Here is a 16860-nt window from a genome sequence, read left to right as displayed (position 1 = left end):
GATAGGGCTTAAAAAAATGGCCTCGCATACTCCCTATACAGGAACAAAAAGGCGTTAGCTGATTTTTTTAAAAAATTTTTTATGTCTATATTAAAATGCCTGTGTAGCTCAGTGGAAGTGGTGCTTGCGGCCTCTGCGCTTGGCCGCTTGAAGTTAGACCTAGGTTCTATTCTAGTTGCTGACTGGAGGAACTTTTTCTAAGCCTATCTTCGACAGGTTCCCGAGTTAGTCGATGTCTGGCACGCGCAAGCGGGTTTTTCCTCCCCGAAACTCGGGTTTTTCGTCCCGTAAAAGCAAGAAAATCGACCGTAGTATCCACATTATTTCAGACAGTGACATAACTTGTTAGAGTTACGTACCAAGAGATAGCAGCACTTGTTTGCCAGCCTCTTCATCGGTGGCTGCTATAATTAGTGATAGACACGGGCCAGCTATCTCTGATTGGCTACCGGTGGAGATTGAACTGCCCACTCAGTTTCCAAAAGCTAGATAGGGTATAAAGACCTCGCATAATCCCTATTAGGGAATAAAAGGTGTTAGTTGATTTATTTTTATTTATGTCTATATTATGATTTTTTTTTCGATGGGGGAAGTGAAATAATTTAATTTTTTCATAGGGGCCTTGGCATCCATAAGTTTGGGAAGCACTGGTCTAGATGTATATTTCATAAAGTAAGGCATGGTACAGCATCAAGTACCTCGAGTTCGCCACACCTAATCACGAGGGTGAGCCCTTGAAGGGATATATGTCAGTTTCCTTAGCTCAGTCAGTATAGGAGAAACCCTTTGGTCGGAAAGACCAGAGTTCAATTCTCCGGTTTTTGATCTGGGGTTTTTCATCCCTCAAAACAGGAAAACCGGCCCCGTGAACACATATGGCTAAAGTCACAAAATATACTTACGCAAGGAAGACAACGGGAAACCACCTTGCTCATAATCATCTCCGTGGTTTGTAGCTTATTGCTACCCCAACAGCCATAAGGATGAAGGGAAAAATACATACATATTTTGTAAATATTCTTGTCTATTTACAAGAAACTTGCAAATAGCTTCTAAAGCAGAAGCATAGTAGTTCTAAATGCATAATTGACTTTACTCCGTTTCTTATTAAGATCAATTTATCACATACTTTTGAAATTCGGATGTGGAAGAGGAAAATATTGTGATGTGTATCTTTTTTTTTTTTTCCTTCCGCTTTCATCACAATTTTAAAATAGACATCACTCCAGTTTCATATGTATAATCAATAACAATAACAATGTCAAGAGAGCAAAAGGAAAGCTAGATGTCAACATCGTTGAAATTGAGGATATTTCCGTAATCTCGTTCCATGTTATGGAAGGTATGGAGAAACAGAGGTTCATGAGCACGGTATTTAAATTATGAAACATGTATAGGAATGGTCAACAATTTCGTCGTTCAGTAACATTCCACGAGTCAGGTCAAAATTATGTTGTAGTTATGTTGTCTAGTATTAAAGCTGGTGTAATGATTTCGGAAGAAAATTGCGAATATCGTGGAGAAGGCAATTCGTGTATTGTGATCAGGCTGAAAAAGGTTTGGCAAAGTAGGTTTATTATACAAAATAACCCAGTAGTTTATATTGTGTCCACATTTACTGAATTTCCTACACCACAATTGCATACTAGTTTAGCTATATTGTTAGATACAGTCGTTCCTGACTTACGATCTCAACATAAATAGAAAACACTATATGGTGTCCACATTTACTGAATTTCCTACACCACAACTGCATACTAGTTTAGCTATATTGTTAGGTACAGTCGTTCCTGACTTACGATAGAGTTTTGTTCCAGCGATCTCAGCATAAATAAAAACCACTATAGAATCATGCAGGATATGTTAAAATTAACATGACCGAATGCTAAAATGTCTGGTCTTCTCTTATATTTTTATGATTAATATTGTTAATATTACTCTTTGTTTTTAGTGAAATAATGCAAGTGTACAAATTATAACATAAAATATAGTACTGTAATAATGAAGCACGAGTGCACTTACTAGTAAAATAATCAGCTAGAAATACAGAGCAAGTGTAATTCTTGCTGCTTCTCCTTTATGAATTTGGATTCATTGGAGAAGATATTGGAGTCTAGATCATCAATAAATTATTTAAATTGAGGAATTGTAATAAAGCATTGTGAGGATTGTTCATCAAATGTATAACTTTTGGAAGTTTTAGGTTAATCTTCAGCATGTATGGTGACAACAGAAGTGAGCTTTAAAAATTTGTTCACTACATCCAAATTAATGTGAAAAGTTAATATTTTCTTTTTTGCATAAAAATTCTCTGAAGTAAGTAATTGACGCTTGCATCATTATGTCTGCTTTGCTAAATTTCTCTGCTGGCCTTGTTGGCTGAGTGATTAGCATATCCCACTCTCCAACCAACAGGTTGTGGGTTCAAATCCTGCTGCAGGCAGGGTTGCTTGTGATTACCTTGTCTTACCTTGTGTACTGCTATAATCTTTGATATGGTGCAGTATGACCTTTGCTGTCCTTGCACCATTAAAATAATAAATCGTCATCGGCTAAATCTCTCCATAATGGAGTTGACTTCTTCAAACAACTGAATTTCCATATTAATGGAAGCACTATAAACAGTTATGAGGACTTGGCTTCTGCTTGTTCTGTTTTTTTTTTTTTTTTGTGTGTGTGTGTGAATTTCTGTTCTAGCTTGGTGAGGTCTTCATTTTGGAGGTCTGCCAGCTACTCTACATCTTCATTGTCAACCTCCAACTCTTTAGTTGGCAGCACTGTCTTGTTGCAAGTTTCTTGTGAAGTGCTGTCTTTGTCAAATGCAATGGATGATGTATATCTTCCAAACTCCATTCTGTCAATTTCTTCCATGATACATCTGCATTCATCGTACAGTGCAAGATATTGTATTCCTTCCAAAAGTTTCTCAGGTTTTATGACCTTCAGTATCAGCAATAACTTGAGCAAAAGTATTTCTTCAATAATATGAATTGAAGCTACCAATAACCCGTCTGTGGGTTGCAGGAATGAGGTGATATCTGGTTAGGGTTACAATATTTTAGGGAGGATAATCCAGGAAGCCTCATGAGAAATTAATTTCAATGTTAAAAAGCTGATGACTTATAAGTTATACACCCCTACATGACAAACAGAAGTTGGTATGAAGAAATAAAAGGAAATCATAGAGCATGGAACTCAATCAACAAAATACTCCAAATTGAAAAGTAAATTGTATACCTTCTGCAGCAGGTCTGTTGTGAAGACGATGTGAATGGCTGAGCTTCTTGTTTCTGTTCCACTGCAATATATTTTTCATTAGATAGTATTTTCCTTAAAAATTGTTGTTGGTTTTTATATGGTCATAAAAATCACTACAAGATTATTTGGAATTCACTTTCATGTTTAAAATTTCCTTTACTGTTGACATCTGCAATCGATCTCTTTCTGTTGACAAAATGTTGCTCATAGTTGAGAAGATCCTTTCTATTGGAGCTGATGTACTTGATGTACATAGCAAATTCTAATAACTTGAATATATTTTTTTAGATTGACCTTTCATCAAATAATTCATCTGTGTTTACTGAATTATGTACTATCGTGTGTTATTGCAGTTAATTACAGACTAATCACCATCTTGGGAGTGGTGGTAAAAGTATTGGAAAGGTTGGTTAAAGACAAAATTCAAAAATGGGTGGATCAGGATATGATACTCTATAGGGGCCAACATGGTTTTGTTAAAGGTCGATCCTGCCTTAGCAATTTATTAGCTTTTTATAATAGAATGACATCTGAGTTGGACAAAGGAAATGGCTACACAGTGATACTTCTGAATTTTGCTAAGGCTTTTGACAAGATACCCCATGGAATACTGTTGCGCAAATTGGAGCAAATGGGGATGGATGCTAAACTGGTGATATGGATAGGAGAATGGCTCAGAGAGAGATATCAGAAGGTGGTGTATGGAGGAGCTGAGTCCAGGATGAGGCAGGTGACCAGTGGTGTGCCTCAGGGCTCTGTGCTTGGGCCATTGTTGTTTAATTTGTACATAAATGATATAGGAAATGGCTTAAAGGGAGATATTCAGTTGTTTGCTGATGATGCAAAGTTGGGTAGCGCAATAAAAAATCAAGCTGATGTTGAGAGTTTGCAGGATGATTTAAATGAGCTGGTAAAATGGGCAAAAGGAAATAGATGTCAGTTCAATGTGGAAAAGTGTAAAGTTATGCATTTTGGGATTAAAAGATTACCAGCTGTGTACTACATTGATGGAACAGTACTCCAGGAGATTGATGAGGCTAGGGACTTGGGAGTGTTGGTAGATAGGGAGATGAAGCTCAGGAGACACATTGCTAAGGTGTCCAAGATTGCACATAGGATTATTTGGTTATTAAGGAATGCACTAACATCCAGAGATAAAGAGGTTATTATTCCCCTTTATAAAGAGTTGATACTTCCACATTTGGATTACTGTACTCAGGTCTGGTCATCTGGATTCCTTGGAGATGAGGAGGTTGTGGAAAGGGTTCAGAGGAGAGTGACTAAGTTGGTGAGTGATGAAAAAATTGCTCCCTACATTGATAGATTAAGAGCTTGTGGATTGCAGAGGTTGGTTGATAGGCAGAGAAGAGGGGGATATGATAGAAACATTTAAATTGCTAAAAGGTTTTTATAAGATTGATGCAGAGAAAATGTTTCAGCTGTGTGATAGTGATGGAAGAACAAGAGGTCATCCCTGGAAATTAAGGAAAAGTGTGGTTAACAAAGGTGTGAGAACAAGGTTTTTTGCCTGAGGGTGGTGAATGAGTGGAATGCATTGCCTGACTCAGTTTTGAATTCTTCATCTGTAAATAAATTCAAGAACAGATATGATAGATATTGTTTTTTTTTGATAGTTTGGGTCTCCCGCAAAGAGTACTGACTCCATGGAGATACCTGTAATAATAATAAAATTTGCACTCTGTTCTAAATCAGCCCAATTCACATGAAAAATTTAAAATATCCAATTAAATTTTTCTGCCTGTTCAATACTCTTCATCCAGGACTGTAAATAGTTTATACTGACTTTATTATTATTTTTATTATTATTACGGATGACTCCGGGAAGTTCTTAGACTCATCGAGGGAGGCCCTAAACATCATGTCCGCACAACTATATGACATTCTCACAGTATCTATCATACCTTGCCTTGAACTCACTCATCATCATAGCACCCACAACAGACTCTGGCAGCTTATTCCACTCATTTACCACTCTAAAATTGTCATACCACGGCAGCAGACTCGCCATCCTAACTCTGTCACTCTTTTCTTTCACTACCTTTAACAATACTTTCATGTCCTCTCTCATAAAAAATTTATCTCCTTTCAATTCATTTATACCTGCCATAACTATCAATTCTTTCACCCTCTGTTTTTGTGCTCTAAGCTTGCTGATGTTCACATAGAAATCTTCCTGATTAATTTCATCATTTGATACTAGCTTACTTAACTGTTGTTTTGCCAAAAATGGTACACATTTATGTTGAAATCTTTAAGTTTGTTGTTTGTTGGGTATCTACTTTGATACTGAACGAACGAGGATGGGCTGGCAATTTGGGATTTAGCCGACCAAATTGTATTCTTATTGGTTAAACCAAAATAAAAAATGATGGTACAACATGACAAAATTTCATGCCGGCTGGGGCGTCGCCCGGTTAAACAAGGCCCCCGTTGTTTTCACCAGGGAACCAGGGCGAACAGCGAAAAGTCAGCTACTGGAACAAATCTGAAAACAAACCCCAACTCAACATCACCAGAGTTAAAGATCGGTACTATCAACGTAAGAAGCCTGAATGGCAAAGAAATGGAGCTAGCTGAGGAATTAGATAAGTACCAGATCGACATAATAGGGGTGACTGAAACAAAAAAGACCAAAACTGGTGAGATCTTTCTGAGCAATAAATACAAAATGTTATATTCAGGCAATAACAATCAAGGAAAAGAAGGAGTAGCCATAGTATTCAACACAAAATACGAGGCTAATCTTCTTGAATGGCAGTCAGTCTCAAGTAGAGTAATGTGGGCAAATATGAGAATGGGGAACTGGACAATGAGACTTATTTGTGCCTATGGTCCCACAGAAGGTTCTACTAAGGTAGAAGTGGAGGAATTTTTTGAGGCTTTAGAAAAAGCAACTGACACAATGAAAAAGGAAAAGTTGGTCCTTGTTGGGGATCTAAATAGTAGAGTAGGAAATGATTGTGAGACATACAAAAATATTTTGGGAAAATTTGGAGAAAAGAGCAAAGCTAATATTAATGGCAAATATCTGTTGGATTTCTGCTCAGGACATGGACTGGTTATTACTAACACCATGTTCCAACATAAAAATGTGCACAAATTCACATGGAGAGAAGAGGCTAGGAATAAGAAAAGTCTCATTGACTATGTTATTGTTGATAGTGATGTTTTCTCCCTGGTGCAGGACACCAGAGTGTACAGAGGATTTGAAATTGGAAGTGATCACTATTTAGTCTTGAGCAGGATAAAATTGAATTTCATATTGAAAAGAATAACACGTAAGAAAGTTTTAAAGCGAATAAAAGTTGAGCAGCTCTCAGATGTAAACTGTAGACTAAAATACAGAAATATTATTGAAAAGAAAATGAAAGAGTTTGAGAACAGGAATCAAACCTTGGAGATTCAGTGGCAAACTCTGAAGGAAACATTGATTGATTCTGCCAGAAAGGCATGTGGTGAGGTTGTGTGCAAAGGTAAAAAAATCAGAACTCCCTGGTGGACACAGGAAGTTAAAGAGGCAGTGAAGGAAAAGAAGAAAGGATATCAAAAGTTCCTGGCAAATAAGTCAGCTTTTACTCTTACAGAATACAGAGACAAATGTAAGAAAGCTAAACAGTGTGTAAAACTAGCTAAACAAAAGTCATGGGAGGACTTTGGCAAGAATATAGAAAATAAATATCAAGAAGGTGGCAAAATATTCTGGAGGTTGTTGAAGAAGCTTAGGAATGGAGGAAAGAGTGCTGTAAAAGGAATTAGAGATGATAAAGGTGAAATGAAAACAGGAGAAAAAGATATCCTTGAAGTATGGAGTAATTACTTTGAAAAACTGCTAAATGAAACAAGCAGTGATGACAGCACAGTGATAAAAAACACTGACCAGGCATGCAGTCAGGAATACATATCCATACTTGAAGTAGAAAAAGCCATCAAAGGCTTGAAATGTGGAAAGGCAGCAGGAGTAGATGATATTCGACCAGAAATGCTGAAGTATGGTGGTATAAGAGTCTTACAGTGGCTGCACTGCATAGTTCAGAAAGCCTGGACAGAGGGACGAATTCCCGATGATTGGAGTAGAGCTCTCATAGTACCCATATATAAAAAGGGAAATAAAACTGAATGTGAGAATTACAGAGGTATTTCCCTACTGAGTGTTCCTGGCAAGATCTATGCAAGTATACTTGAGAAACGGTTCAGAAGAATTGTGGAAGAAAAGCTTGGTGAAGAACAAGCTGGATTCAGGCCAAATAGAGGCTGTCAGGATCAGATCTTCACTTTACGACAAATAGTCGAGAAAGCATGGGAATATAACAAAGATCTGTATTTAAGTTTTGTCGATTTGGAAAAGGCATATGACAAGGTGCCAAGAGAGAAGCTATTCAATACGCTGCAGTTATATGGTGTCAATGGGGCATTATATCAAGCAATACTTAGTCTTTATTTGAGTTGTGAGTCAGCAGTTCAAATTAAGGAAGTACAGGAAGATGGTTTAATGTTAAATCTGGTGTGAGACAAGGATGTACATTATCCCCTCTGTTATTCATTATCTATATGGATCACATTATGAAGGAATGTGGTATTAAACCTGATATCAAAATTGGAGATGTTAATGTCAGCTCTTTGCTTTATGCGGATGATGTTATACTTCTAAATAAATCCGCTACAAGTCTGCAAGATTCTCTGACTAAATTGAATAGCTGTTGTAATAGATATGGTATGAAGGTCAGCAATAAAAAGACAAAGACAATGAAAATAGGCAGAATCATTGAAAATGTCAACTGTGTTGTGAATGGAGAACCTGTGGAACAAGTAAAACATTTCAGCTACTTAGGCACAATTTTTACTGAAGATGGTAAACTAAATATAGAAATAGACAACAGAATCAGCAAAGCTGGTATCGTGGGAAGTCAATTGAATAAATTCATATGGAATAAGAAAGAAATTAGTCGGAACACTAAATCAGCTGTATACAAGACTGTGTTCAAACCAATTTTAACTTATGGATCTGAGAGCTGGGTCAGAAGTAAAACACTTGACCAAAGACTAGAGACCGCAGATATGAGAGTCCTGAGAAAGATTAGAGGCGTGAACAGATGGCATCAATGGCAATATCATATTAAAAATGAGGATAGTAGGAAAGAACTTGACATTGTCAGCATCCAGGAATGCGTTAGCAGAGCTAATCTCAGATGGTATGGTCACTTAAATAGAATGGGAGAGGAAAGATTAGCAAAACAAGTGTTCTCTGCCAGGTTGGCAGGAAAACAACCCAGAGGAAGACCAAGATATAGGTGGATTGATACGGTACAAAGTGCCTTAGACGATAGAAATATAAGATCTGATAATGTTGGAGTCTTGACAAGTAACAGACTGATTTGGAGGAAAATTGTAGATAGGAAGTTAGTAATGATGTAATTTTTTCATGTAGTACTGTCATATCCTGTACACCCCCTTGAGGGTACATGGCAGGAATTTGATGATGATGATGATGATCTTTAAGTTTACCAGTTCAGAGGATTTCATTAATACCTATGTTGCAGTTATAGAATAGGACTCTGCTTGCTTGATTACAATTTGAAATAAGTGTAAAGTTCCATGCAAAAACAGAAGATATACTTCATTTACTGGATTTTCAAAAAAATCTTGTAAAATCTTTAAGCATTGTTGGCTTGAAAGAAAATATGACTTTATATCCTCAAATATCTAAATTTGTATTGCAGGCAGTAAGCTCAAAAATCTGGTACTACTGTGAGACAAAATTGTTTTGTATTTGATATCTACAAATTTGCAGAATTCTTCAGAACCACCCAAAATTAATTTGGATGGTTCTGAGTGTAAACATGAAAATATTTGTATATTTTAATTACTGTCACTTCAGTATCCAAAAGTAGCATTTCTGTATCAGTCTGAACACAATTATTTATTCTGTGTGCCCAGCAATCAATTCCTAGAACAGGACGAGACAAACTTCTTTCGATTTTTCCGAATACATTTTTCTCACACTTCCTATTTATTCCTTTAAAATTTATATTGGTATTATTGGCACAGTAACATCTTTTTGTGAAGAGAGTATTTCTTGACTTTTTCAAAAGATAATCACACAAGAACTCTGAAGTTTCTCCTGGTACATCTTCAAAATGTAGGAGTCTTATCTGAATCCCATGATCTAGTTTATACCTACTAGACTATAGGGACTAATTCATATCTTTATGATTTCAACCATCATTTGTTACAGTTACATAACTAACAGTTTTTGAAGCACCCAACATTTCATTGATAATTAATGGAGATATCACATTTATAATTATTTCTTCAGTTATTGTGCAAGCAGTTATGTAAGACACATCCATGTCTCTTGATACAGCCCATGCACTGCAGGAACCATTGCTGTTATTCATGGCCTGATCCACGATGGCAGTAGTAGTTTCATTCACTTTTTGTGAGCTGATTGGTTTGTGACCTCTGCCAGGTCTAATTACCAATAATCTTATTTCTTCAGAGCACATGGAGATAGTGGACCTCGTCGACATTTGTTCAGACAATGAAATTCACAGAGTGCAACAACAGCATTGCAGTTGTTTGGGTAGTACAGCTTCACGAGCAGAGCACGTTGGGGCAAGGTTAATGCTGTCATGTGAACAGTGATGGCATTAAACCTTCCTGGCTCCTGCGAGTTGCATGATATGCACATTCCATGCATTTGGTATTTACAATACTCCTGGTGTTGAATTTTGGAACTACCCCCCCCCCCCCCACACACACACAGATATTGCTTCTGCATGATGCACTTTCTCTGCATTTGGATCACTGGGTGGCTGTACAAGGCCTTAAACAGGGATACTTTAATTTTGACCACCCTGCACTTCAGCATTGTGTTTATGTATGCCTTTAACCGGGCATATCTAAACACAAGGCTTTCCCCTGATGATTATCAGATCCTTTGTATGTGTAGCATATCCCTCTACTTAAACTTCCAGAATATCTACTTCTTTATCTTTAAATCCTGATCTCTATACCATTCTTTAGTGGAGTTGGAGTCTAATGACAATAAACCTCTATTCCAACTAAACTTGGTTCTTTTGTTGAAAGTTTTTCACTTGATTATTATTATAAATAAAAGATACCAAGAAATTATATACTTTGTTTAATCCATTATATTATGTTATATAATCAATTGTAAGCACACAAAGTTTGCACCTGAAGTATCTTTCAGGACTGGGGCAACTCATGGCAAAGATGGTATAACTTCTCATCACTTGCCTTAGTATCCCATGATGCAAAGCACATCTCCTTGCAGACATGTATAACGCATTATGCATGTGTTATACAGACATGTATAATACTATGCATTAAGGGAAGGGTCACTGCACAGACCGGTTTCGACCTTTATTGAGGTCTCATCAGTGGGAGCCAGACCCAGAGGTGTTCATACTAAAGTGGAAGTAATGGAGAAGTCATATTTTCCTATATGAGTTGCCAAAAGGTGTCACACCTTATTATTAAAATACTCTGGATTCGAGATAGATAATTGTTGAAAGTTTTTCACTTGGTTATATTATAAATTAAAGATTCCAAGAACTTATATACTCAGTTTAATCCATTATCCAAGTGTAAGTAAATAAAGTTTGTGCTTAAAGTATCTTTTCGGACTGGGGCAACACTCGTGGCAAAGGTGGTATAACTGACGCAAGCTTTGTTTGCTTAAACATGGATAATGGATTAAACCAAGTATATAATTTCTTGGTATCTTTAATTTATAATTAATAAACATGGTTCTATCTTTTTTGCTTATAAAATAAAATAAACACTTTTAAAATATTTTAAATTATTTTAAAATAAACACTTAATATAAACCTTTACGACTAATACATTTATTCTAGTGATGCTCCAGCACCATTATCCCATTCCTGTAGTGGTTATCAGTAAGATCTGCAAAATACCCCTAGACAGCTGCAATAACTTCTTGATTCAAAGAAAAACTCGGACCAGCGAGGAAGAGTTTTAGTTTTGGGAAGAGATAGAAGACAGAAGGAGCCAAATCTGGGGAATAGGATGGATGTTACAATAATTCATAGTGCAGATCCCATCATTTTCCCATTGCCAAAACACCTTTGTGGGCAGGTGCATTGTCCTGAGGAAAGATCATTTTTTTCTTCTGCAAACCGAATCTTTTCTCACGAATTTTTTCGTCTAGTCTGGTTAAAAGATCGGAATAATATTCCCTGTTTATTGTTTTACCCTTATCAAGATAATTAATAAACAAAATGCCTTTAGCATCCCAAAACACCGATGCCATGACCTTTCCTGCTGATGGAACCGACTTTGTCTTCTTTGGTGCTGAACAACCGGCTTCTGTCTGCTGTTTGGATTCTGGTGTGTAATGGTGAATCCAAGTCTCATCCATAGTAATAAATCGATGCACAAATCAGTTTTATTCTTGTTAAAATGCTCCAAGTACTGTTCAGAGATTTTCATGCGAGTGCTTGTTTGATCTGCTGTGGGCAAGCGCAACACCAATCTTGCGCAAAGCTTTTTCATTTGCAATTCTTCATGCAAAATATATCCTACTCATTCTTTTGAAATGCCTATAGTCTCAGCAATTTCACACACTTCGATTTGCCAGTCATCCAGCACCATATCGTACACTGATCAGTGATTTCTGGTGGTGTTACACCTTTTGGACATCCTTCACGTGGATCATGATCAAGGCGGGTTTAAACTCTGCAGCCCATTTCTTAATTGTCGAAAAAGAAGGAGAAGAGTACCCATAAACTTTTATGAACTTTGAATGAATTTCTTTTGGCATTAAACCTTCTTTTACAAAGAATTTTATAAAAACACAATTTTATCCATTTCAAGGGATACAGACAACACTTTGCTTCAGACAGCTGTATAAAACAAACTACTTGATAGAATGACTTGCAATTTCACATGGATGCTTATGGCAGATGTACCAACTTAGAAAAAAAATCTTGCCAATAGTTTTCCCATCTATAGTTGAAGCCGAGAACTTTTCAGCCCACCCTCGTGTATATATACAGGGTGTTCGGGATAAATTTGACATATTTATAATTAATTATATTTTTCCGTAAGTTACATGTATTAACACACACTTCTCTTCATTTAAAAGTTTGGACCCTTCTTCATTCATATACAAGATGTCAGAAAGGATGGATAGCTGGAACCCACCTGAATCATGGAAGAGAATAACTTGTATCATGATGATTCGTGCCTGCCATCAAAATAAGGATATTACGACTGCTGCCCAATGCTCCCTGAATACAGTAAAAACAATCAGGCATGAACTAGAGACTTGCAATGGTGACTACGAGGATGTAGCAAGAAGAAAGATCCCTAGCAGACGATCTGATTGCGTTCGTACAGCAGAATTCCTCGCAAATCTGCAGGAACAGGTGTTGAAGAACCCTGGCATTGGAATTCGGGCTTTGTTCGTGGAGTTGCTAACTGTAGTCAAGCCCTGGATAACAAGGGTAGCCAATGGTAGGCCGTATGTATGGCAGCAGGATTCGGCCCCTTGCCACACCTCTGGGAAAAGTCAAAAATGGTTGTCTGAAAATTTCTACGACTTCACCAGTCCAAATGTTTGGCCTCCAAACTCCCCAGACCTTAACCCCATGGATTATTTTGTATGGGGCGCAGTTGAAAAAGACACCAATCGCACTTCCAGTAATACAAAAGCCCAGTTAATGGATAAAATTAAAACAGTTTTTGCGGCCCTTCCCAGGGAGACTGTAGCATCAGCTTGTTCGAGGTTCCGAAGCAGAATTGAAGCTGTGATCGATGCTAATGGTGGATATTTTGAGTAAATCTTGTTGATAGTATTGTAATTAACTCTGCCTGTAATGTTTTTTTGTCAATTCATTAAATTTAATAGATACAAAGAAGATTTTCTTTTTCCTTACGAAACTGTCAAATTTATCCCGAACACCCTGTATATATATGTAGAGAGAGAGACCAATTAAAGATAGTATAACATTTGGTAGGAAGCCATTGATTTTTTCTCTGTTTTAAATCTTTAAGCATCGAAAATCAGTGGCTTCCCACTAAATGTTATGCTATCTTTAACTGGTCTCTCTCTCTCTCTCTCCCTCTCTACATATATATATATATATATATATACACACACGAGTGTGGTCTGAAAAGTTCTCGGCCATGACTTTAGATGGGAAAACTATTGGCAGATTTTTTTTTCTAAGTTGGCACATCTGTACCAACTTGGAAAATAAAAAGAGACTATCTGCATGTCTGCTTTATTAAAGATAGCATTAATATTATCATGAGACATCAGAATTACTCATCTTTTGAAGTTTGACTAAAATTCCACAATACTATCATACCATACCTCGAATTCATTTGTTGTCCACACACATATGTAATAGGTAGCTGAATGGATGCACCCTTCCAGCGATGCCTCCATTCAGCTACCTATTACAGACTATTCCCCCCTCTCCCAAAGCTACATATCATTCTCTTGCACAACTTTTAGAAATGAAATCTTGCCTTTATCTCCCTCTCACCTTTGCTGTCTAGAAAGTTATTCCAGTATTGGTCTGTTACTACCCTATTATGTTCTTCGCATAAATTTGTCTAAATCACATCATATCATATCACACCTGTTTTACAACGTCTGTCTTCGTAGCTCACATCTGCAGCCAGATATTACTTTTGTAACCTGCCTCTGCACCCTTTCAAGTTTCTTCATATCTCCTAAAATTCAGCGACAATTTGATCAAAATATTTTAGCAGTGGAATGTTTGCCTCCGTAGCACTTCAGTCTTATCAGAATGACATGAATCTGTTTGTCTTCCATATATCCACTGACTTGTCAGTAGAAACAAATCATGCAAATATCAAGATCTTATAGTGCCAAATGACTCTTGGTGTTAGAATTTTGTACTATATTTTATCTTCTGTAAATAAAAACCCCATGCCGCAGAGTGTACTTACACCAAGTTTGGTTGAATTTCATGCAGTACATTTTTTTCTACAGGGCTCTGAACACCTCCTGTTTAGTTATTGTGGTTATGAAATATGTTGGAAGATTTTTTTTGTTTTTTCCACTTAGTTATACAAGAAATTATATACTTAGTTAATTCTTTATCCAAGTGTAAGCAAAACAAAGTTTGCACCTGAAGTATTATCAGGACAGGGCAACTCGTGGCAAAGATGGTATAACTTCACATCACTTGCCTTAGTATCCCATAATGCAAAACACATCTCCTTGTGGACATGTTTAGTACTATGCATTATGGGAAGGGTCACTACCCAGACCGGTTTCGACCTTTATTGAGGTCTCTTCAGTGGGAGCAGGACCCATAGGTGAAGACAAAGTTTAAATAAAAAAAAATTTTAATAAAATGTGAATATACAATTAGCTGAAATGCTTGTTTTTAAGTAGTGCAAGCTAAGGAAGTTCCAGTGCCACAGGTGTATTCTCAAGTTTCTAAGTTTCTCTCATATATATATATATAATTTCATATGAAAAAGGATAGTTATTTCAGTGTGGTTATATGGTTAGGTGAAAATTATTATACATTTTTCAGTCTTTCTTCATTCTGCAATTTAATCGAAGCACCAAATATTCAGCAGAAGCATGCTGAATTAAATTTTATAAACAAATGTTTTGAACAAAAAATGTACACACATTGAAAAATCCCCCCCCCCCCCCCCAAAAAATATTTGTTTATAACCTTTAATTCGATGTGCCTTGGCCTTATTTCAAACTATTCGGTTATTTGCTCAAGTCTTAGATCAGTGCATCCCTGAATTAATATTTATTATCCTTTCATTAATAAGTGTTTTATGTATTATTGTTTTATTTTATTTATTTATTTTTTTGTTTATGAATTTTTATGAACTTTCTTTGTACTTGCGTGCAGTAATAGGAGTGGGATTTCAGTGAAAACAAATCTGTAATATATCTGTGATAATTAATGTCTTATAAAAGAAAAAAATGTTTTAGAAAATTGCAGCTTTCATAATTTTTGTAGATTTGTGAATGGTTAGGAAATCTTGCTCCCAGAACTCTTAAGAGATGGTCAGTTATGAAGTTGGTTTCACTGCACAACGATGCAAATTTTTGAATTGTTGTGTAGTGAATTTTAGTTTGAAATAAACTTGCCTTTTTACAAAGGAACCTTAGTCTTATTTAATATATTACTGTTAAATTCAATGTTTTTTTAAAAAGCACTTTGAAATTTAACTTTATATTTAGTTTATAATGTTATTTGTTTCAGGAAGGAACAGTGCTACGCCTGGTTAAGCAGCATGTTTTGCAGGTAATATATTTATATGCATGCACTTGCACTATTTTTAAAATTGTATCTGTGCATAAGAATATTTTGGTGTTTTAATAGTGTTATGTAAATATTTCTGATAATATTTTATCAAACCCTTTATTTTCAATTGCTACAGTATAATTTATAAAGGAACAGATACTATCTAAATAAGAATTGAAATTCTTAAATCATAGTAACCACTGTCATTTTGTCAAGTTTTTAAGCTATTGAAAACTAGTAGCACGTCAAATTAAGGGGATAAAAATCCCTTATCATTTTACAACCAGTATGTGAAACTCTAAGATCGAAAACTACGATCTAAGAGTTTCATGCCGAAAAAACTCTTAGATCGTAGTTTTCGATCTTAGAGTTTCGCATACTGGTTGTAAAATAATAAGGGATTTTTATCCCCTTAATTTAATTAACTTCGCCAGAAAAAATAGCCATTTGGCTTTTTATCTTAGTTAGTAGCACCTTTGTTGTATTACTCTTTTATATGGAGATGCTTGAATAATCTGGCATGGACTTCACCTCCTCTGTAACCAAAATTTGATTTAAGTTGATTATTATTATTATACAGGTATCTCCATGGAGTCCATTGCAGATATTTGCTCAATTTTAATACACCTGAATCACTTGGGATAATTGTAATTTTTTTTACTTGTTATGCAGTATGTTATAATGTATGAAAAATTATTATTTTTATATACTGAGAACATTGGTTTCTCGATATTTATCTAAAGTAAAACTTGACTTATACAGAACATATATTGTGGCTATTCAGTGTTTCATGCACCCTTGTGTTGAAAAGTACTTACCTAGGTTTGATTCTTATCGTCACATTGATTCTTTTTCAATTGAAAGTGAGTTAGCTTGTTTTACATTAGAGTTGTACTTTTTTTTTTTTTGTAAAACTGAAAAACTCCACAGAGAACATCAAATTCTTGACATATACCCTTAGGGGATGTATAAAATCTTATGATAGTACTACATGAACAGTTACATCATTACTAACTTCATATCAACAGTTTTTCCTCCAGATTAGCCTGTGATTTGTCAACATTCCGATATTGTCAGCTCTTGTATTTTTGTCTTCTGATTCGCTTTTTATTGTATCAATCCACCTACATCTTGGTCTTCCTTTGGGCCTTTTCTGCCATCCTGGCAAACAACACTTGTTTAGCTAATCTTTCCTCTCCCATTCTGTTTAAGTGGCCATACCACCTCAGATTAGCTCTGTTAACACATTCCTAAATGCTAACAATGTCAAGTTCTTTCCTAATAT

At 36.0% G+C, this 16860-nt stretch overlaps 1 protein-coding gene across 4 annotated transcripts in view; it reads left to right on the top strand.

Moving 5' to 3' along the window:
- Positions 1-16860, top strand: part of Ipk1 (Inositol phosphate kinase 1) — a 200425-nt gene that overhangs the window by 65619 nt on the left and 117946 nt on the right. For 2 of the 4 annotated variants that reach the window (XM_090390699.1, XM_090390698.1), the window contains exons 1-2: positions 1360-1557; positions 15534-15575. In XM_090390699.1, coding sequence (XP_090246825.1) covers positions 1390-1557; positions 15534-15575 — 210 coding nt within the window. In that variant the 5' untranslated portion in view covers positions 1360-1389. Of the gene's footprint in view, positions 1-1359; positions 1568-15533; positions 15576-16860 lie in introns of those variants that run through there. The other 2 variants (XM_090390701.1, XM_090390700.1) reach the window with 2 other exon arrangements.

The sequence above is a fragment of the Typopeltis vanoorti genome, chromosome 3 (genome assembly GCF_054136105.1).
Source record: "Typopeltis vanoorti isolate ZY-2024b chromosome 3, IOZ_Tvanoo_1.0, whole genome shotgun sequence".
Taxonomy (NCBI): Eukaryota; Metazoa; Arthropoda; class Arachnida; order Uropygi; family Thelyphonidae; genus Typopeltis; species Typopeltis vanoorti.
The sequence above is the reverse complement of the archived record's forward strand: the minus strand, read 5'-3'. Positions and strand labels throughout refer to the sequence as shown.